Source organism: Mercenaria mercenaria, chromosome 14 (assembly GCF_021730395.1).
Source record: "Mercenaria mercenaria strain notata chromosome 14, MADL_Memer_1, whole genome shotgun sequence".
NCBI classification, from domain to species: Eukaryota; Metazoa; Mollusca; class Bivalvia; order Venerida; family Veneridae; genus Mercenaria; species Mercenaria mercenaria.
Window position 1 is genome coordinate 72,990,256 of NC_069374.1, and position 23,417 is coordinate 73,013,672.

At 35.0% G+C, this 23,417-nt stretch overlaps 3 protein-coding genes across 3 annotated transcripts; 1 reads left to right on the forward strand and 2 right to left on the reverse strand.

The window, feature by feature from the left end:
• Positions 1–891: 891 nt before the first annotated feature.
• On the reverse strand, positions 892–2,899 carry LOC123526896 (enhancer of split mgamma protein-like). Its single transcript, XM_045306145.2, has 3 exons — positions 2,849–2,899; positions 2,163–2,258; positions 892–1,557 (listed from the first exon to the last, which is right to left on the reverse strand). Exons 1-3 carry the CDS (start codon positions 2,897–2,899, stop codon positions 892–894), a joined length of 813 nt encoding a protein of 270 aa, XP_045162080.2.
• Positions 2,900–9,467: 6,568 nt separating this feature from the next.
• LOC123528270 (sodium-dependent proline transporter-like) lies at positions 9,468–14,042 on the forward strand. Its single transcript, XM_053522712.1, has 4 exons — positions 9,468–10,428; positions 11,440–12,255; positions 12,613–12,792; positions 13,704–14,042. The coding sequence occupies exons 1-4, from the start codon at positions 9,565–9,567 to the stop codon at positions 14,040–14,042; spliced, it is 2,199 nt and encodes a 732-aa protein (XP_053378687.1). The 5' UTR covers positions 9,468–9,564.
• A 3,131-nt stretch (positions 14,043–17,173) lies between these two features.
• On the reverse strand, positions 17,174–21,933 carry LOC123526895 (transcription factor HES-2-like). The gene is made up of 3 exons (XM_045306144.2): positions 21,883–21,933; positions 21,297–21,392; positions 17,174–17,935 (listed from the first exon to the last, which is right to left on the reverse strand). The coding sequence occupies exons 1-3, from the start codon at positions 21,931–21,933 to the stop codon at positions 17,270–17,272; spliced, it is 813 nt and encodes a 270-aa protein (XP_045162079.2). The 3' UTR covers positions 17,174–17,269.
• Between the last annotated feature and the right edge of the window lie 1,484 nt (positions 21,934–23,417).

The following is a 23,417-nucleotide window of genomic DNA, read 5'->3' on the forward strand; positions in this document are numbered from 1 at the left end:
TAAGCTAACATAATGTTTTTTTACAGAAATGTTTTATATCTTTACATGAATAATACTTCTGTATGAATCTATAAAACAACATGATTTGTATCAAAAACTGGCTAACTGTTTTGTTGCTTTTTATGGAGTAACACGCGAGCCTTATTTCCGTGTATTACCTAAAGCAAAATATTAGATAAATGCAAAATCCATGACAAAGAATTATTGACTTCGGTCATGAATGACACGACTTGAGCTAATGTAAGGGAGGCAGTCCAATTTGAAGGGAATTGCTTTAACATAGTCAATAATTAAGGGAGATAATTCTTGCAAATTCTCGTTAAAAGCTGACCATGTTTCATTTTCTATCTGTCCATTTCTTTTTTCCCCTTTTCCCTATAATAGTGCTAATTAATTTGGGGGTTATTTATTGTATGCCTTTATTAGAACTTTTAACTCATTATCACTTAATTCGGAAAACCCGGCCAAAACGCCGTCAGGCGTTAGCTGCTTGTTATTTATTGTGTTGGGTTTAACGTCGCACCGACACAATTATAGGTCATATGGCGACTTTCCAGCTTTGATGGTGGAGGAAGACCCAAGGTGCCCTTCCATGCATTATTTCATCACGAGCGGGCACATGAGTAGAACGACCGACCTTCCATAAGCCAGCTGGATGGCTTCCTCGCATGAAGAATTCAACGCCCCAAGTGAGGCTCGAACCCACATCGATGAGATGCAAGTGATTTGAAAGACAAGTAGTTGCTGTCTACAATATTTATTCTATATTTACAAAATTGCAGTTATTATTGTATTTTGAGTATTAACATAGCACATATTTATACACTAATGTAAAAGAAACTCCATCCTTCATACAGATTTCAGATCACTTGTTTGCACTGTCTGTCTGTCTTAAAATGGCCGCCAAAGAACATCTTTAATCACATGACCAATCTCGTTTTCCTTCCCGTTACCAACAGAAACAACATCTATACATTCTAGATCCTTCGCTTCATTTTCTGCTCTATAATCATCGCCTGTGCTGTTATCAGAATGTGACAAGCACGAATCACTGGACGAAATGCTTACACTCGAATCGGTACTGAAATATTCTGAGGATGAACTGGAATTAAGGCCAGCGTGCACAAATGATGACGTAAGTTCCGGTAGACTTTGTGTATTGTTTACGATAGGCGAATATCCGGATAGGTTCAATTCTGGCAAGGACGTATTGAAACTGTCACAATGTCTGAGGGGAGTCGACAAGCGCTCTGTTTTTATCTGAGAGTTACTGCCCTTTGGATTATTTTGCAGACGAGTTGCCGATTGCTGTCGTCTGCTGTTCATCAGGAATGAACTATGAAGGTGACTGTTCAGGGATCCAGTGACTGTAGAACTTGCCATCTGATTGCTAGCCATATACGTCACGGCTTCACGTGCACACGCTTTGTATCCCGCACTGAATGCTGCAGCCTCTGTCGCCATGGTCACAGATCGCTGTTGTTGTTGTAACTGTGTAAGGTGATAAACTGTGAGCTCGAGAATGTCGGCTTTGTCAACGCGAGTCATAGGAGCAGTCTGAAAAAAAATGAAATAGGTCAGAGGTCGAACATAAGAAAAAAGAGAAGTACTTTTCAAAACGATTTTAAATACTGTCCAAGAGTTTATGTCTTCATTTGTGCTTTACGCCTTGTGACAGTTATTGTTTAAAGCATTTTTTTTCAAATATAAATGTAGTAGTTAAGTAGGAAGCTTGTATAAGTAACGTTGTGAAACAAACATGAGACACACATTTATACTGTTAGATTAATAGACACTCTAAACATCTTTATATCTTTACACTTAGGCATGTTGGGCAAGTAAATCTTTGATCGCACCCATCTATTCCTAAATAACACTGTGTTTGAGCGCAAGTAATTCTTAAAATCAATAAAACCATTTGCAACTGGCGTAGCTTCACGTAGAAGCTGTGAACCTGGGACTACATTCAATTTTCTGAAATATATCAAAACATATTTTGATACTAGATATGCCGGGAAACGCTCTTACACTCTTTCTAGAGTACACCATAAACCCTCCTAGCAACTCAGACATGCACATGTATTATTGTGCAGCTACAACGCTGTTTGCTGTTTACTTATATCCGCTCTTTGTGACACTAAAAAGTTATTTCATCTACTCACATTCTGCTGGATAGTCTGGGCGATGAGCGACTTCAGCTGTGAAATACTTTGATTCATTCTTTCCCGCCTCTTTTTCTCTACCATCGGCTTCCATATCTGTGAAATTAAGGCAAGTCAGTGTCGGTCAATAATCTATTTACATCTCATCATGTGTACAGTATAATAAAAATAACATTTCAAAAGTGAAAAAGGAAAAATGCCCTTCTGAGAAGAGACGGTCCTAGAATGGAATATGGTCAAAGGGAAATAATCGAGAGGAAAACGTCAGCATTTATGTTAGTAGTTGTTTCCCAATATTCAAAGACGTCAGGAGGTTTCATAATTATCATATATTTATATACGAATGTGGACTCCTGTTTACAGGTCAAATACCTAAAAGAAGATGATGATAACCCACGATTCACTAACCAGATTTTACAATATGTTTTGAAAATAAATTATAAAATTATATTTAAATGAGTTTGTAGACTTTTCAAAAAAAAAACTGTTGTATTCCATGTTAACTGCAAACAAACTTAATGTTTGACAGGGGCACTCATCCACTATGTAACATACCGCCGAGTATTCTTATGGTGGAATAAAAGATATATCTATCTAGCTAATCGAATGTTTAAAATTCAGATTTTTGGAAGTAGCCATTCATTATGGTTCATGTTACAAAGTCTAAATAACTTAAAGCTACCAACCTTCCTTATGTAAGATGTGTCCTCTATCTGTGTATATTTTGTTCCTACCATGTTTGTATGATATCTTAGACACTTTCAGGTCAATTTATTATTGCAACTTAATCTTAGTGTTTCACTTGATAGTACAAGAGGAAAATTTGGTTTTGGAATTCTACGACAAAACTTTATATTTATACCCGTGTTTTCCACGTGACTGCACGTGTCAATACCAAAGTGTGCTCTAAATTACTCATGGATGTCCATAATTAAAGGTAACAATTTATTACTCAATGAAACGTTTCCCAATTAGTAAATTAAGTAAAACACGTGTCAAAACTGCAGGACAATTATAAGACAGGTAATTAATTACGTCAATTAACTTCATACATTAAGTATCAATTATACAGTTTGTTACAGTTGAATAGCACGTGCCAATTTATCATTTATTGCCATATAATACAATCATATTGAACACGAGTAAATTCTTTTTTAAATTGTTAATTATGGTTAATAATTATTAACCACCAACAACAGCGTAATCTTTATTACACCCAAGTGAAATCACATCTACAATAAGGGCATTGTACATGATATATTTATATTTTCCGATAGTCGATTTTGTTAAAGCATATAACAATCAAAATGACATCAAATCATTTCAGCATTTTCTGAAGCATGGATACATAAATCAGTTGAAACATTATGGATAGAAACTATTTAATTTTCAAAGTCTGTCCTAACAGATCATTTCTCTCAAGATATACTTATTTCATTTGCAAAATATAAAAATTTAGAAAGAGCGCAAAGAGTTTTCTTGGACCTATACGACAAAAGATTATCCAGTTTAGACACAGTCCGCCAACGACAATAGTACAGTTTGTAATACTTAATTCTCAGATCTCTGTAATTCGGACAAAGTGGTATTCAGTTTCGACTTTTTTCATATCACATGATATACATATCCCTCTGAACACGAGGCACATTGTCGTACCTCCCTGTTTCAGTTTAAAGACTGTGCGAAGATGTTCTAAAACTATCTAAAGCAGTTCTATGTTTATTCTCTTATACTAAGTCTAAATAGTTTTCTAACTAAAAAAAAATATATCTAAATATACAATGTGTCTGTAATTAAACCGAGTTATTAATCTCAGTATACCATGTTTAAAAAAAAAATGTGTCTATTATTCTCTGTTAGATAACATTAAGAGGTCTGATTACCCCAGATGTACATAAAACCACGACTTGACAAAATAGTTTTGATAGAGAATGCCCTCTTGTTACTATCTATGCGACCAATATCTGCGCCAGACTTCCTGTTTAATATTATCTAAAACCAGTTTTAAAGGGGAAAACTAGCTGTTAGGAGGAGATCATGAGCTATTTATTTCGTTTGATTAGAGTTTGAGTATACAAATTTTAACTTGAAAATAACAAAATGATAATTAAAGCGAACGTATCCTTAACATAAGGTAAATAATGATAGAAATCGTATATCATTTTGTGGCGTACTAATATTGCGCGAATGAACTCACTGTACTGAAACGGACAGGTACTTACGTATAAAGACGATTTCCTCCTAACAGCTAGTTTTCCCTTTTAAACTAAATTTAATACAATATTAAACAGGAAGTCTGAGATTTGTTAATGCATGACCACTCTAATCTAACGAAATAAATGGCTCATGATTTTTACGATTCAACGGAGACAAAACGAGTTAGTTAATCTAGTTCTAACTTGTTCACTGACTTATATTATGTCTTTATTGATACGACACATAATTATGTTTAAATACACACCGCCTTTAATATGATCTTATGTTTTTGAAGCTTTCTTGTGATATTTTCAAAGTTTTAGTTTTATAGATTTTATAGGGGATCGATCCCTCTACGGTAACATGCGATATATACCAAATGAGATATACTATCGAATTGAAAAAATGTGGTCTTCCGACAAGTGCACAGAGCGTCTGACTTCGGATTTTTTGGAAGAATACGCCTTTTCCTTGTGCGTAATAAGTGCCCACATAACTTGTCCGAACCGCAACATCTTGCACATCAGTACAAATATGGGTAGTATTGTTTTTTATTCCAAAATCTACCTTTAAATGGATACATATGCATATTTCTGGGCAAGCTGATGGACTGTAACGATTCCCGATTGAGGCATTACCTTATTTCATATTAACAATCTTACATTTCACTTTAATAAAAGCATTGCCCGATTATAATTTCAGTAGTATCAATTGATTTAAAGATATATACTACCGTTTTTATACGAAAATAAGAACAAAACAATGAATTAGAAACAAGAGAAAAACAAACTTACACAAAGTATGTAAAGCAAAGAAAAAAGTATGGGTTCGACATCCGACTGAGTCACTATATTTTTTTCTATATTACTTTTATCTTATAAACTTTCATCTTTGATATAATGTTATGTGAATTCATATATTCCAATGAGAAATATAGATAAAGAAAATAATATGGAAGTTTTTGTAATCAAGCAGCATTTCCGGGCTAGTCGGAAAGAAAGAATCCTCCATTTTTCCCAGTTAAAGTGACATTTTTATGTTTTATGTAAGCCAGGTCCTGTTTTTATTTCACTGTGGACCTATACCTGACTTTTCAAGGAGCTTTTCTGCATTTAATTAAAGAAATCTAAACAGACCTTATTACACATAATGTTCATACACACATTTTAGCTGTCAGTTTGGAAGATATTCCATAGTGTTAACCTGTCGGAAAAAAAATCTGTCTAAGAAGATACATGACCCCTAATTTTCTTGGTGTTCTTTTGTGGTATATTTAAGAATATAAGACTAGTAATCCACCTGACTATGTGTTACAGCTGTCAGAAGATTGCTAATTTTATATAGAACATATAGCAAATTTATTTACTAGTGTATACCCTTTAATCGGGAAAAGTTCTTACATGTATATGCTCTGTTGAACCGTAAATTTCACAGAAATGAATTCTTCACACGTGTGAGTAATTCGTGCTTCGTGCGAATATTTCACAAAAACAAATGGTACGAATATGTCTCAAATTTGTGAAATTTACGTTTTGCATCTGTACCCCTATTAAAGCAACCTGCCAAAACATAACAAAAATGCAAAAACGATTGTTTAGACGAGTACGTCAAACGAATATGCAGATCAGTGAGAATTAATTTATTTATACGTAACAGACTGAAAATACTGCAGCCCTGACCGGGAAACGAACCCGGGACCTTTCACACCTAAGGTGGACACTCTACCACGTCACTATAAAAGCTAGCTCAATAGCAAGGAAGAATAAGTGCACCCTTATACTCTAGCCTACTGCATATAACATCATCCTTTACACACAACACAACACAACACCACAGAACAAAACAGAAAGAAGCAGAACAGAACGGATCCGAAAATAACAGAACAGAACAGAACATAATATAATTTCCAATAATGCTATCTGTCGGACGCATGCAACCGCCCCCACCCCATTCCCTAATCATTGAGAACAGAACAGAACAGAACAGAACACAGAACAGAACAGAACAGAACAGAACAGAACACAGAACAGAACAGAACAGAACATAACATAACTGAATAGAATTTCCAATAATGCTATCTATCGGACGCTTGCATCCCCACCCCACACTCCCTAGTATTTTGGAAGAATACGCTTTTTTCTTTGTACGTAATAAGCGTCCACATAACTTGTCCAAACCGCAACGTCTTGCACACCAGTACAAATATGTGCAGTATTGTTTTTTTATTCCAAAATCTACCTTTAAATTGATACAAACGCATATTTCTGGGCAAGCTGATGGACTGTAACGATTCCCGATTGAGGCATTGCCTTATTTCATATCCTTTCCGCAGCCTTAACGTACTAAAACGTATTAGCGTCTGATGGCCCTTTCACGCTTCCGTAGAAACAACATTTTTTACACGAAACTTGTTTTGAAAATATTTCTGAAATGTCTACGTCTGCAGCTCTCAAATACGGTTATATCTTACATCTGAGACATATACTGACACTCTCAGACAACATCAAAAATGACATTTTGAGCGATTTGATGAAGTTCCAAAATTATCAACGTACCCTTGGTCCGTTACAGACCCCTGTGGGATTTGTGTTTATCCAGAGCTCAAATATTTTTTCATAGATTAAAAGCTGACATGCTGTACTAAAGCCCAGGTAATTTCAATTTGTAATAAAGTGCTGAAAATTGGCTCCCCAATAACAAAAAAAAAACAAAAAAAAGTCCACGCGCATACTTTTAGACGGGGTGACCCCTGCGCGTGACCCCTGACTAGCTACGAATCAAAATGCGGCTTTCGTTTTCAAGTTTAGCATTTCTACTTTCATTTTATTTACTTCCGGAAAAAGCTGTGTTGTCAAAAACATACATATGCCTGGCGAGATTGCATAAGTATGTGCTGGCCGTCCTAAGGATATTACGTCAAGCGGAGTAGCTCAGTTGGAGCGCAAATGATGGAGAATAATTCTGCACAGCGAATTACCAACTCAGTGTGAGTGTAAATTAATCAAGATAGTTGTGCTATGTGACATTTAAGTAAAATATTTGATCAAATTTGAAAGCGCTATTTCTCGATGCGTATATGGCGCTAAATATCACGTCGACGTGACGTCAACATAATAAGCACTGCCAAGTCATGCTGAAATTGTACGTTGCAACCTGTTGTTCACCGTTCATTTCCAAGACTGACCATTGTGTCGTATAGACGGTATGAGGGCATGCTACTCAAGAAATCTTTGAATTGTTTTGCGTTTCTCTTATATGGTCTTACGGTCTATTAGGAAAAATTGGCGAAGCACGAAATAACTTTGAAATTTTGTATCGTGTTTATCACGCGTCACCATTATGCATTCGTGTTCCGTCCTCGCGGTTTTGTGCATTGACTAAAGGCCGCAATTCCACGAGGAATCTGCGATATATTATATTTGATCGTGCAACGACGAAGGACGAAATGCGAAGATACGATGGTGATACTCGATAGTGCGATAGCGATGTGTGAAGGTGCGATAGCGTTGTGTAAATGTAGGGATAACGCATGTTTTTTTCGTGTTATAACATCTGCACAATCCCGAGGGTACCAACGTTTCCCGAGGGATTCTGAATATGTTAGAACATGAAAAGAACATGCGCTAACGCTATTCTAGCATAAAACGCGCAAGAAGTAATAAATGAATAAAGAGTCCCTCAACGTCATTAAATTTCCATGAAATGCACGGGAACGTCTGCGTTGTTTTTCTTTTTTTAATTATCCGTTTTGGGGCCATAATACGTTTACGCTTTACCACGGAACGCGCATATATAAACATGTGTTTTTACAGCACGCGAGCGCGATAATCTCTCTGTTAACATACGTTTTCTCTCCTATTAAAACAACCCCAAAATGTGACAAGAACAGCAGTTTTATGCTGGAATGTGCAGTCATGGTACCTTGAATGATAACCATGACGAGACAAGATGTTGCGTGCAGAACCGACGCCATCAGATGAAAGGTCAAAGTCATACTTTGAATTAATAGGGACATCGTCCTATGCGATTAAAATTTTTTTAAATAACTTGGTATAAATGATCACCACGATGAGACAAGGTGCCGCGCGCAAACCCAAGAAATTAGCTGAACGCTCACGAGCACACTTTTGAAGTTATAGGTAAAACAATGGGGACAATACAGTTTGCTTGTACGATCTTTAACGTCCTCATCGGTTGAAGAATTTTGAAATCGAATGATACAAATGATTACGGTAAGGACACGAGGAGCCACGGACAACACTCAGGTCCGTACCTAAAAGGTTGAAGTCACATTTAGACTGTTAAATGCATGTGAAAAGAACTCGTGCGAATATTTCACAAAAATCGTACAAATATGTTATAAATTTGTGAAATTTACGTTTCATTTCCCTACCCCTAATAAGCAAAAACGTATATCTCACATTTCTGATTTGTGATATTTTCGACCGTAGGTATTTGTAACAAATGTGTGAGGAATTCGTTTCGGTGAAATTTACGGTTCAACCTGCTTGAATCCACGAGCTCTGAGCTCGGGCACTGCCTTAGGTTATTTGATATTTGGCATTAAATAATGTAAACATTTGGGTCTTTTTATATAAGTCACATCCTTACGTCCCTTTAAGGGCATCGGCAAGAGCCGAGATTCAAATCCAGCCCGTCACAATTCCTGCATAAACTTCCAGCCATTTATCAAATATTTTATATACTAAACAATGTGTTTTATGCACACAAAAACACACAATTTATAATTGTATCAAACGCTTGGCTAGAAAATAAATGTGCTCGTCATTGTAACAATGGACTCTCTTCAGGATTCCACAGACACAATTTGCGAAACTACAGTTACCGTTGAGGAAGCATAATATTTTGCCTTGAGGTGAAATTTACTTTACATGACAACAATAAGGAAAAATAATATAATTACAGAATAACATTAAAATCATCAAAGGAATATAATTGCACATCAACATTTTTCAATGAAAAAAAAGCGTCGCCGGAGTGTTGAAACCAGCCGCCTAAATGACAGGCCACTTTTAGTAGTTATTAACAGGTAGTGGTTTTAATAAGCAAACGCGACAGTCTGTATCATTTATATAATCAAACTTTACTAGGTATGTAATTTCATACTGTATTTTTCAAGAGATCAAGCGTGAATTGTACAGTCATGAGGAAGTTTAGATACGGCTTATAAATATTCGAAATACGCATGATTTCATATAGTTTAAACAGTTTCGGTGAAAATATTCAAATAAGTAATACGTTTTCTTCTCAGATCTACAGAGTGAACGTAATGAGTGACTTTAAAAGAAATAAGACTGGAGAGCGATTCCAATGGGAAGGAAAGCTGGAATTTCTCTTTACGACATTTGGTTACACAGTTGGACTTGGGAACATTTGGAGGTACTCCTACAGATGCTACACAAACGGCGGTGGTGCCTTCCTCGTTCCATATTGGATAACGTTATTGTTTTGTGCACTGCCTATGCTATTTCTAGAAATGTTTCTTGGTCAATATTTCTCCACGGGGCCTATAACCGTGTGGTCTTTTTCTCCACTATTTAAAGGACTAGGCTGGGCAATGATTTTCGTTACATTCGTTACGAATATTTATTATATCGTGTTAGTCGCTTATGTGTTTTATTATATGCTGGTTTCGTTTGTGAATCTAGGAGAGGATTTACCATGGCAACGTTGCAATATCGACACACCAGAAGACAGGTATATATGCCGTACTCAACCGTACCCAAAGTTTGGAAACATGACGGAGAAAAACAGAATCCAAACATTGCTTGGGATGATGAACAAAACATGTATAGAAACTACACAAGCCCAGCCAAACGTATCAGCTATTAGGGACCTTAGCTTTAAATCTATCAAAGCCGAGTTTTCTCATTGTGAGATCAAGTTCATCACGCCAGAGGAACAATACTGGAAAGGATTGCTGGACACTCACGAATCTAACGACATCGAAAATTTAGGACCAGTTGTCGGAAGAAATGCGATATTACTGTTTATTGTTTGGGTCATAGTGTTCCTATGTTCTGTAAGAGGAATTCGGTGCATTGCAAAGGTCAGTACTAATAAAAATTATAAATGAACTGAAAGTCATGGTTACGCCCGTTTTGAAAACACATGACGTACTAGACTCTTTAAGTCTGAATGTATATAGCTACGGTTTTCAAACTTTACACAATACCTAAGTACCGGTATCACTGAATGAAATTCCTGATTGCTTACAGTTCAATAGGCCTAAGATCAAGGTCAACTGCAAATGGTTTCCGAAAAGCTACTTTACACAATATCTATTAGTAAGAAACAATAAAAGAATATCCGTATTGGTCGTATATCTGTATGTTGTATGTTGGTATATTTTCAACAAAATTAATTTCCTATAACATGAAAAAAGTATTTCGTTACCATAACCAATCCACTTGCGTACTTGAGTATTATGTCCTGCTAGGTGACGCTCTTGTTTAAAGTAGTCACATTTGTATTATAACATGTACACGTTATTTTTAATCATGTTAATATCACGTTGATTACTTATTATGCCTAAAATGATGTTTCAGTAACTACTGTTTGCATTTTATTATGCCCCCACACATTTATGTGGGGGCATATAGTGTTGCTGCTGTCCGTACGTACGTACGTCCCGAAATATTGTGTGTCCAACTCCTCCCATACTATTAGCTTGATTTGCTTCAAACTTCCACAGATGAACCAGCTTAATGTGCAGATGACTATCAAGGAAAGGATTTTTTGTGACTACTTTACTGCAGTTATAGCCCTTTGATAGTTTTTGCTATGTGGAATATAGAGAAAAATTTTGTGTGTCCAACTCTTCCCACACTTTTGCTTCAAACGTTCACAGATGAACAAGCTTGGTGTGTAGAAAGGATTTTTTTCTGTGATTAGTTTTACTGCAGTCCCTTTGATAGTTTTTGCTATATAGAGTAGTGGGGGCATCCGTGTCCTATGGACACAATTTATATTTTACATTTATTAGGTGCATTTGAAGTCAGTCAGCTTGATTCCATCACATACCCCTTGTGAAATCATAATGAAAATTCGTATATTTCAGTGGTCGTATGTCACAGTTACTCTTCCATCAGCTCTTCTTGTGATCTTGCTTGTGAGAGGATTAACGCTGGAAGGATATGACGTCGGTTTACACTATTATCTCACACCAGATTGGAGCAGACTTTCTGATTGGTCACTCTGGGCCAGTGCTGCCACACAAGTAATGTATTCTACCGGCATCGGCGATGGCGCCCTTATTTGCCTTGCAAGTTACAACAAATTCAAACATAACATTTTACGAGACTCAATATTACTAGGACTTGTTAACGCATTCACCAGCATGTTAGGCGGATTGGTTGTATTTTGTTTTCTTGGCCATGCTTCGGTTAGGTTGAACAAACCTCTAGAAGATATTTTTGACAAAGGTCCGGGACTGATTTTTATTTCGTACATACAAGGTCTGTCCCAGCTGCCTAGTTCCAGTATGTGGTCTTGTTTATTCTTTGCAATGGTTTTTACATTAGGCCTTGATTCGGTTTTTGTAATGTCATGGGCAACATATGCCTCAATTGCGGATGTCTTTCCAAGGATACTGAAACGAAGGAAATTAATTTTCGGTATGATATGTTTAATTTCATTTCTTCTTGGGCTGCCAATGGTTACGCGCGGAGGGATTCATATGGTTGTTTTGTTTGACGGATACATCGCTGACTATGCAATGACAATATTTCTACTCGCTGAAACTATTGCTATAGTTTGGTTTTACGGAATTGACAAGTTTCTCTCTGATGTCGACTCGATGTTAGGTAACAGTGGCAAAGCTCTACACCTGTACCTACGAGCAATGTTTGTGGTCACCGTACCTGTGTTTTGTTTGGTAAATATATAGTATCAAATATATTTCATTTGATTTAGTTCCATATATTAAGAGTAAACTGCATATCGCAGAAAACATTTATATAATAAATATGAATGTAGACCAACTTAAAATAAAGTTATCCCATAAGAATAAACGCTTTCTTAATTACTGTAAATATCGGCTTGCTAATGTTGTTGTTTACAAATGTTGCAAGACAATTTCTGCTTGTAGTCCTACATATACATTAGAAACATATACAGTTTATGATAGCTAGAAAAAGATAAATGCATTCTTGATTTAATAGTTCAACGAGTTGAAAACTGGAATTATAATATTTAGAGTATGTGTATATGTATGTTTTCTTCATTTTTGAAGCTGATCCTATGCGCTTGTATTGTTGGTTACACGAAGACGTCCTACGATGGCACTGAAGTGTCCGCCTCTGGTGAAGCGATCGGTCTGGTGATAAGTTGTACACCAATCGTCATATTTCTCTCGTTTATGGTGTATCAAATAGCAGATGGATGCAAAAACAGACAACACATATGCGAAACAGTAAGACATTGAATTTAGATGACTTTCTTTGTTTGTAATGTTATGAAATACAGAATTTCAGCAACATACGGCGGTCAGTTAAACATATTAGTGTTTCTAGATTCCTTACAAATTTAAACCTGTACTCCGCAAGGTACTGACAACTTCTCCACATAAATAGCTGAGGAGGAAGATCAACGACCTTGCTATTGACATGTTGAATATCTGTCTCGCACAGGCTTTGCTTTGTGATTGACCTATAAAGCTAAACGGGCGGGTGACTGTACTACTGAGACTGTATGCTGGTATAGTTTAAACTTCCATAAGGGTTGAAACTGCTGTCCAAATAGATACTATGCATAATTTCATTGTGAGAAAAGCGCTACTTTTGATAGTGCACATGAATTTTTACATTTAGGTCCGTAAAAGAACGTAATCAGAAAGAATGGATTGAGTAAAACATTGACGTTTTTATTTCAGCTGAAACTGATAATGAGTTTTATAATAATCATATAGGCTAAATTCTTTCTATTATAACTATATAGCCTGAATTCATTTCTGACCTAGTTTCATAATATATAATAGTTATATAGCCTACATTCATTTCTGACATAGTTTCATAATAATCATTAGCTTGAATCAATTTCTGACCTCGTTTCGTGATAATTATATAGCCTGGATTCATTTCTGACCTAGTTCTGTGATAGTTGATATATAGCCTGAATCTATTTTTACCAATTCCATAATGATTATAAAGTCTTGACTGAGTTTGACAATGATTATACAGCTAAATTAAACAAAAAAAGAGACAAGTGGCGCCATGTTGTCATGAACATCGGGAAATAATGTGAATGAGCATGCGTTCGCGTTCAAATCTCACATATATTCTAATCAAATGTCCGGCTTAAATTATTGTTGTTTTTGTTTTCCAGATAAGGAAGCTCACACAATCTCTAGTTAAATTGAATGACCAAAACAACCACTCGTTCAATCCTTATATAACGCCAACGAGTGATTTTCACAATGAGAATACAGAACTATCAAACATGCAAGACGATAATGAAATATACATAACTCCTTGCAGCAGTGCGTCGTACGATGTTGTCAGATACAACATCCCAGAGGAGGGGGAACATTTCTCAACTTTGAAAGAACATGTGACACCAGAAGTGGATACGTCAACGGACAGATCACATGCAACGGTCGAAAAGTCGACTGTTTCTCCTTGGGATTCCAACACGGACATTCATTACCAGCAATATACAGTATGATATTTTAAGAGATGCCGGCGAATCTCTTCCAAGAATGTACATTTTGAACGCCATCAGACGTTTATGTACTGTTTATATAGTGGTACATAGCTTAAAGTTCCACAAGGCTTTAATTTTTGGTTAAAAACAGATGAAACAACTGTCTAAATAGATGTTATACATAATTACATGGTTAGATAAACGCTACTTCCAATTCTGCACACGAAATTTTACAGAGAGCCATAAAGGGAGGTAATAAAATACAATAAATTCAATAAAACTTTCTACTGTGTTCATCAATATTCAAAGCTTTGACAGGTATAAGAGAAAACAAATATTGGAAATAGAAGAACAAGAAATTAAATATATATTGTGTTCATAACGATTAATGTGGCAGCCACTTTTTAAGCAAAGGCATTATTAGACTTTAAGCTTTATGGTTGTAGTACTTACTGTATTTTTAATGAAAATAATATTTAAAATGATATATAAAATGATTCTTACAGATAACAGTCAAGTACACGTGACAATTTATAAAACTTACAACAAAATTTGCCAACATCCTGATTTATTATAATGGTATTCTCCGTTTACATAAATGATGTAAGGTTTTCACATGAAATGAAGTGTAAATGATAATAGTTGGATACACACAAACGCCACGGTGGTTGATCTAGGATTTTAAACATATGATAAATTTTGACAAAATACAACAACTGAAAACACTGTTTATAGCCATTTTAAAACAAAATATAATGCAAAAAAAATAGTAGAAAAGAAAAGTGTAATATGCGAAATTATTTACCACGTAAAATATACTCAAGTGTGTAATGTTGAATAGAATTAAAAAATGACACGTAGCGCTTCTATTATTGTTTTATATTCATTACGTACGAAGACGTTTTATTTAATTAAAAATAAATTAAGTTTTTAGCCGTAAATAATGATTCTGTTTCTATGCAGCATATGAAGTATTGAGAAGTAACTGCTAAATAAGTCCTCATCGATCTAATATTGAGGTTGATCAGTGGTTTTAGACCATTTCTTAAACTTGTGGCATTAACGCATGCTAGACACAACTGATTCTGCCTTTGCGACCAGTGTAGATCATGATCAGCCTGCACATCCATGCAGTCTGATCAAGAACTGCACCGTTCGATACTCAGCCAGTATCTTTTTGGTAAGCACTCCTTTCAACAGTTAATGGTACGGTCCAAATTGGAAGATGGACAAGTTCATAATAGAAATTTAGCATGGTAAGGGTTAATAAGTACTTGATTTCAATGGACAGTATGTTGTAACTGTTGGTTTTGGTATCTGGTGTTAGTATTTATCTCTCAGTTTTATCTCTAAGTATGTCCATATTCAAATGATGGAAATAGTGTAAAATATTAAAACTTAGCACAGTTTGGGCTAATGACTATCACAGTATGGTTCCAGTAAACAAGGGTAATTGTTTACTGGAAAGTCAGTCTACCTTACAAGGGTATCATTTAGTGGGGAAAAGGATATTTTATTTAATAAATATGTGATAACATTAAAAGTTATACCTTATGTTGACATTTTTTTATGAAAAGGAAATATTTGTTGATCAAACATAATAATAAAATAACCAGAAACTTATTTAGAAATATGTTACAAAATAAGTGATGTTTTTAGGAAAAAAGCAAGTTTGATTTTTTTCAAGTTCTGTCTGAAGATGTGCATAAATTCAAATTTCAGTAGCTAATTGCCCTCTAATCAGCTACTGTTACATAATCGCTGATAAGCAGCAAAGAAGATGGGAGTTGTTAATTGCATTTGGGGGTGGGGGAGTAAATATACACAAATGTATACGCTGCCAGTACCTCTTATTTTGGTACACGTTCTAAGTCTGAGGAAGTAAACGAAATGGTTGGACAGTATTCTGGATCTGAGGTTTTAAAATTGAATTAGGAGACGAGCATCTGCTGGGTTCCTTCTAAATTTAGGGGAGCGTTGGTCTAGTGGTTAAGGTGCCGGGCGTTCAACCCGAGAAATGTGGGTTCGAGCCCCGCCTTCTCATATGACGCCAGTACTAGGTTTCCAGCAAGCGGACCCGAGAGTAGTTCAAATAAGCCTGAAACTTTCATCACAATGGAGATAAAATATATTTGTATAAACTAAATTAAGTTTTGAAAACTAACAAATGGTAAGAACTGGTCTCATAATACATCTGTATAAATTTGGGGCCAGGTGAAAACAGTAATTACATCTGTGTTAGAAAAAAAGTCATACCTAGGTTCACCTACTATGGATGATCATGAATTAACTGGGAGCCTGACCGAGTATAGTTTAGTTTTATTTAATTGACAATAATTTCAAAAGATAACCCTGTACACTTTTTCTCGACTTTCGGAAAGAGCGAGGTAAGTCACGAAGTCTCCAATTGGTACTATATGTGTTGGATGTGGTTGAGAACTGTCTTATTTAATAAATTTTAAACATTTCGATGATTTATGGTCAAAATGGAATGATACGTTTTGGGTAAGAAATGTGCAATTTAGCAACACAGCATTCTTATGAAACATAAAACAAACAGTGCAGGATTGTGTGTCCGCGTCCGGGGGAACAAACTCCTAAAAGTGATAATCGACAGTTTTCTGGTAGGTCTTGGACAGTTCTATCATACTCGGGTAGATGGCATCAAAAGTTACTACTGGAACGTGATCGGTTTGCGTGCACGTTTCCGGTTATTGGCTAGGTTATCACGGTCCTGTACATGTTGTAAGGTATGTAATATAAGTTTACGGTACAACTTCTCACATGATATTACAACCTAGTTACGGGAAAATTTCTCCAGCATTATGGAAACTACGGACGGAAATAAATGCCAGAAGTTACCCACTAGGTCTCACAAAGTTGTTTACCAATTAAGCCAAAATTCTTCCGTACTAAAGTCGGAACTATACTAAAGGTAAGACGCTTACATCTGTTACAAGATTTCTAAGATACTAGTGTGGTATTATCAGGATTGTGACAAAAGCTTTACTAATGCTCTAGGGCATACATAGAAAACAATCGTAAAACTGATTACTTTCAGTGACCTAGATGCTGAAAACCCCAGCAAAAGCAGCATCACATAAAGCATACAGACAAGCAATATCTCTCTATACTATTTATTCTGTGTTAACTACACATTTACAATTATACACAATTGAATTTTGATATAGCACATTCCTTCAAAACAACAAATTTCAACGTTAAGATCATGTAAAACTAATATTGTCCTAAAAGGGCCGCCATGGAACTTCTTTTATCACGTGACCAATCTCGTTTTCCTTCCCATTACCAATCGTTACAACATCTATACAATTGTTCACATCCTTCTCTTCATTGTTTGCTGTAGAGTCATCGTCTGTGCTGTTACCAAAATAGGACATGCACGATTCACTGGACGAAATGCTTACACTGGAACTGGCACTGGAACAATCCGTAGAAGGACTAAACGTGAGACCCGTATGTATAAATGATGACGTAAGTTCCGGTAGAGTTTGTGTACTGTTGAGGATAGGCGAATATCCGGACAGATTCAGTTCGGGTAAAGAAGTATTTAAACTGTCATAAGATCTGAGCGGGGTCGACAGACGATCCGTGTTTCTCTGAGAGGTACCGCCTCTTGGATAATTTTGCAGATGGGTTGTTGTTTGCTGCCGTCTGCTGTGCATCAGATATGAACTATGAAGATGAGTGCTCAGGGATCCAGTGACTGCAGAACTTGTCTTATTGTTTGCCAAGTACGTCACGGCATCACGTGCACACGCTTTGTATCCCGCACTGAATGCTGCAGCCTCTGTCGCCATGGTTACAGATCGTTGTTGTTGTTGTAACTGTGCAAGATGAAATACGGTGAGCTCGAGAATGTCGGCCTTGTCCACCCGTGTCATAGGGGCAGTCTGAAAAAAGATAGGTCAAATGGATAATATTAGAAAAAGCTATATACGAGCAGATTTTTAAAACGATCTCAAAGAAGTCTGAAACGTAAGCCCTACAACTGGCGAAAATTATTGTCAAATGCTTATGTTCGAGTATAGTAATTTAGTAGTCCAAAACAAGGTTTCAAAAAGTTAATATATGAGAAAAATATGAAAATAATGATTCTAGCATAAAACTGATGTTTTTGTCACTTTTCGGGGGTGTTCTAACAGGAGAGAAAACGTGTTTTAACAGAGAGATTCTGGCGCTCACGTGCTGTAAAAACATCTTTTCATATATGCGCGTTCCGTGGCAAAGCGTGAACGCAATCGATGTCTGGTGCAGCCGTTCTGCGCATGCCCGGAAGTGATTATCAATACGGCCCAAAAACGGATAATTCAAAAGGAAATGACTCAACGTAAAAAAAAAAAACAACGCAGACGTTCCCGCGCTTTTCATGAAAATTCAATAACACTGAGGAATAATTTATTTGTTTATTAGTTTTTTTACGCGTTTATGCTAGAATAGCGTTAACGCATGTTCATTTTGTGTTGTAACATCTTCAGAATCCATCAGGAATCGTTGGTACCTTCGCCTGGTATCAATCCCATACCAATCCATTGGGATTCTGCAGTTGTTATAACACGAAAAAAAAAACATGCGTCAACAAACCTTCCCGCGGGCTTCTGCAGATGTTATACACAAAAAAACGTGTATTATCCCTACAATAACAGGGTATAACTTACATACTACAAATGTATGACAAAATACTATGAAGATAGTCGTAAAATGAAAAAAAAATAACATTTTTAAAATCTTTGGTAAAGGTCTGCCTTATTTCATATTCAATTAAATTCAATTCAATTCAATTTCGATTTATTGCATAAAGCATGTAAATACAATGCCTATAGCAAGTACAAACATAATATAATATGGAGCACAGTGAGTGCATGATTATTTTCAGAAGAGACAATAAACTGATAAGTCAATAAACGACTTTTATTTACAATGTTTTCACAAAACTTGTATAATAATTTCACTCTAAGGTGAACCTTTAACATGACATAATAATAAATTAAGAGCCGCATCAAGCAAAAAGGGACCTTATAGCATTTTAATGACATTTCTACATTTTTGCATACTTGATAAGTACATTAAATTCTTTACATAAAATAGAAATTTCAGAATTGTAACTTAAACCACGTAGTGGAGAACGGGGATTTCATTGATAGATCGCTATATCTTAAGGAATGTAGAATTTTATGACGCTTTGTTCGTTATTTGTTCCGTGACATTAACATGGAGAAGCAAGTATTTTGAAGGATTTTTGTTCAATTAAATGCTTTTGAAATTATTACAGAAGATAAAAAAAAACGTAGGAAAAAGTACTCGTCTGAAATGAGGCATCATAGCATTTGCTCAAATTCAAAAAGGCGCGCCGACATGTTTAAACGTCTAGGTGACGTCATATTACTTTGACGTCATTTACACAAAACAGCATCATTTACGTTAAGGAGGTAGGTTACCTTCATATTTGTATGTGCGCATGTCCAACCGGAAGCTACCGTGACGATTTACGACGACGTTTACGACAAATTAAATGTGTTTCTATATTCATTCTCCTGAAAACAAATCATGAACCTGCCTCCGATTTGATACTTTATGGTTTAATAATGCAGAAATAATGAATCAATTGCCGCAGAGACGCTTCAAAACAATGTTGCCTTAAAATGACGTCATTGACGTCATGACGTTACGTGTCAGTTACCGCGCAAAATTAATAGCTTTTATCTTGAAAGTATGTAATTCTGCGCATTTTTCTTATTTTAACTATCTTCAAATAACAAATATTTGCTGAAATATTTGTTATGAATCTTTTGCTCTAAATAATCATCAATATTTTGCTTCTTTTATGTAGTTATATTGAAACGTTATGCGGATTGTAAGAAAATGGATGATGGTAACCAATGTTATTTGGAATATAGTTGGATGAAAGGTTACTTGTAACGGCCATTTTCAAATAAAAAATCTAGCAGTTTGATTTGTAATACCTATTTTTCAGGTTCCGTTGATAATTTGTTACTTATATACTAAAAATAAGATCTAAAACTGTTCAAATTTCAGTAGAAAAATGTGGTTCCTTAAATTTGATTGATGTTACCATGGAAACGAAGCCCGTGACCTATGTATCTAAATGTAAAATTCAAAAGCGTTGACACTGGTCTTTTTAAGAAACACAACTTCGGCTTTTTATTTTCATTTCAACAATATCCATTAGAATAATATCAGCATGCTGAACGATTTTTCCATGAAAAATGCCAGGCGAGGTGTACTGCCGTATGTATTCTAAGCTGTGAAATTTGTTTGAATCAATGCAAATAACAAGTAAATATAACTTACGTTAGAAATAATATGTTTTAAAGCTACATTAACTAGAAAGATAATCTTATTCAATATTTTTTTATAAGAAATTACGACAAAAAGCAAGATATAAGCTATTTTAAACATCTCTGTTGCCATGGTTACTGTAAACTTTAAGAAAAATAGGGTACCATGTAAAGTGCATGGTATTTTGCTTATAATATTTCCCAAATATTCCATGTTAGTCATTAACAGAATGCCACTTAAGCCGTCGAAAACCCCTATTTTTATACATAGTTGTTTAAAAATGAGAGAAAATGCGTTACCATGGAAACACGAGCCCCGCGACATATGCATTTAAAGCTTATATTAGAAAGCTAACGTGCATACTAGTAAAATTATCAATTATGCAGACTTCTACGGATATCAATGAAACTAAAATACACTGAAAAGTGTTAAATATCCGTATTTTCCGTCTTCTTTTAATATGAAATACCTTTAGAGGGTCATGTTCTTCAAACCTAGATAATAATTGAATTTGAAGATACAGAGACAAACGAAATTGAGATTGTAGCAGGTAAAACTTCATATTACACGAAATACAAACAAATGCTGCGGTTAAACTAACTTGAATTTACCCTTGTAACAAGGTAACCTACCTCCTTAAGGACCTTTTTAGCCTGACGCAGAACAATTGTCCTGGGATTATACTTAAACATCAAACAGTTAAACCTGTCACGGTTCATGGTATCTATACAGTAAATCAAATATGTTATGAATTTCTCATTTCCATTGCCAGATAAATGAATTTTTCTACATCATTTAAGATTTAAGATTTTACTACAAGTTTTCGACCTATTTACAGGTATCGCATAAAATTCACTAACTTCAGTACCTATTTGAACTTATGTACTAGTTGTAGGACACTCGCATATTCTATTTCATTATGTAAATAATGTAAACATGATTTGATCTACTCACATTCTGCTGAATGGTCTGTGCGATGAGTGACTTCAGCTGTGAAATACTTTGATTCATTCTTTCCCGTCTCTTTTTCTCTACCAGCGGCTTCCGGATCTGCGGAAAAATGCACAAGTGTTTATGATCAAAGGGAGGTTAACGCAGGAAAACGTACGCCGATATCTACAGCAGTTATGTCCCACTATAATAATTCAAATGCTTGAAAATACATTATTTTTGTCTTAAAATGTCTGATACAGATTTTGCATTCCAATAAGAAAATTTTATGTAAACTCACAAAATATAGTAAGAGTATACGTCCTAGAGGCAAACATTTACCCAATTATGCTATTATGTTTTATGATGAAATTAATGTGCAATTGATAAATAAATTTAGGAACTTTAAATATACCCATGAATTGTGTTTTATTTTGGAAACCTATTTTCTACAAAAGTTTAATATTCTAATTTCTGCAGCTGTCCTTTCTAGACATGTGTATCATAAAAGATGTTTTATACACTTATTTTATCAAAATTACTTTTAATGTAAGTAAAGAGTTATTTATTGATTGAATGATTCAAGTAAAAGTCTAAATAATTTACAAACCTTCCGCATGTAAGACATGTCATCCACGTGTGTTGATTTCGTTCCAACCATTTTTGTAAGATACCTTCAGAAACTTTCAGTTACTGGTACAACCTATACTAAGTATTGGCTTTATAAAACCAAAGCTGTTCAAATAGAAGAAAATTTGATTATGAAATTCTACAACCAAATTTTATATTTATACTTGTGTTTTCCACGTGATCGCACATGTTTAAACTAAAGTGTGCTTTAAATTACTCAAGGATGTCTGTAATTAAAGGCAGCAATTCATTACTCAATTAGACAAAACGTTTCTAAATTTGTTAATTATTTGATACTCGTGTCAAACTGCAAGACTATAAGACATTTAATTAATTACGATCATTAATTTCTAAAATTAAGTATCAATTTAACAGTTTGTTAATGTTGAATAGCACGTGGCAATTTATCATCTATTAACAGGCAAAATCTTATTTTTAGAACTACAATTATACAATTTCGCGGACGAGCAATTTTCATCGACGGTTTCTTTATATATGATCAGGAAAAGTTTTAATTTGCAATTTTGCAATATGACTTGACTTAAGCAAGTGGATAGGCAGTAAATACACTTATTAAATTTACGACCTAAATCCATTTTTAAAAAGGTCACCAAACTAAATATACATGTGTTGGAGTATTGTATTATTTGTTTTCCTGCTATACCTAAGGAAACATTTTATGTGTGTCTGATAACTAGAGATACTCCCTGTCAACAACTGTTCAAATGGAACATTAAAATTTATCTTGTGTCCTTAATATGCAGTTATTTGTGCTTAAAGGGAGATAAATCGCTTTGTAATTTATTATTTCCTGCTTCTTCAATAAAACATATGGTATGACATGAAGAAAGTAAATTCTTTTATACAAAATATGTCTAAATTAACCATGTCGTATGCTTTATCAGGTAAAATTTACCATTTAAAGCAAATCTAGAAAGTGATAAAGACAAAATAAAGGGAGGTAAATAATACAATATGATTTTGTTTCTTGGCATCATAATATTAAAATTATTCATTTATCAGGGAATTGATTGTATTTATTATATAAATAAAGTCAAGGTGAACGTTGTGTGTTATCATCAGCATTTACCTTTTGGGCATGCTAAAAAGGGAGATAATAACAAAATGCGAGAGATATACCCAGTCAGGTTCATCACGTGGTCAATTTAATGGCTAAGTTAATGTTAGCTCCTGCATAGTTAATAAGCGAAAGTTTCATACGTTTTTCAGCGTTAAACTATGATACACATGGGGAAAGAATGACTCTGAGTTGAACAGTAATAAGTCTTTTATCTTGTTTATTAAGCAAACTGTACAACATACGTTTTTCGGCATATCTTGAGGAAAATGACCTACTTGCACAAAATGGATTTCGAAAAGACAGGTCATTTGAAGATCATGTGTACACCCTCAGTAGTATTGTGCGAAATAACGACAATGTTTTCACGGCCTTCATCGATCTCAAGAAGGCGTTTGATTTTTCAGATAGAGATATGCTCCTCTGCAAGCTTTTAC

Excerpts from the sequence above, each read along its gene's own strand:
- LOC123528270 (XM_053522712.1), top strand. The coding sequence starts at position 9,565 with ATGATTTCATATAGTTTAAACAGTTTCGGTGAAAATATTCAAATAAGT. Across the intron at positions 10,429-11,439 it reads GAATTCGGTGCATTGCAAAG|TGGTCGTATGTCACAGTTAC; the intron begins GTCAGTACTAAT and ends CGTATATTTCAG. Across the intron at positions 12,793-13,703 it reads GACAACACATATGCGAAACA|ATAAGGAAGCTCACACAATC; the intron begins GTAAGACATTGA and ends TTTGTTTTCCAG.
- LOC123526895 (XM_045306144.2), bottom strand. The coding sequence starts at position 21,933 with ATGGTTGGAACGAAATCAACACACGTGGATGACATGTCTTACATGCGG. Across the intron at positions 21,393-21,882 it reads ACATGTCTTACATGCGGAAG|ATCCGGAAGCCGCTGGTAGA; the intron begins GTTTGTAAATTA and ends ATTTTTCCGCAG. Across the intron at positions 17,936-21,296 it reads CACAGACCATTCAGCAGAAT|ACTGCCCCTATGACACGGGT; the intron begins GTGAGTAGATCA and ends ATCTTTTTTCAG.
- LOC123526896 (XM_045306145.2), bottom strand. The coding sequence starts at position 2,899 with ATGGTAGGAACAAAATATACACAGATAGAGGACACATCTTACATAAGG. Across the intron at positions 2,259-2,848 it reads ACACATCTTACATAAGGAAG|ATATGGAAGCCGATGGTAGA; the intron begins GTTGGTAGCTTT and ends TTAATTTCACAG. Across the intron at positions 1,558-2,162 it reads CCCAGACTATCCAGCAGAAT|ACTGCTCCTATGACTCGCGT; the intron begins GTGAGTAGATGA and ends ATTTTTTTTCAG.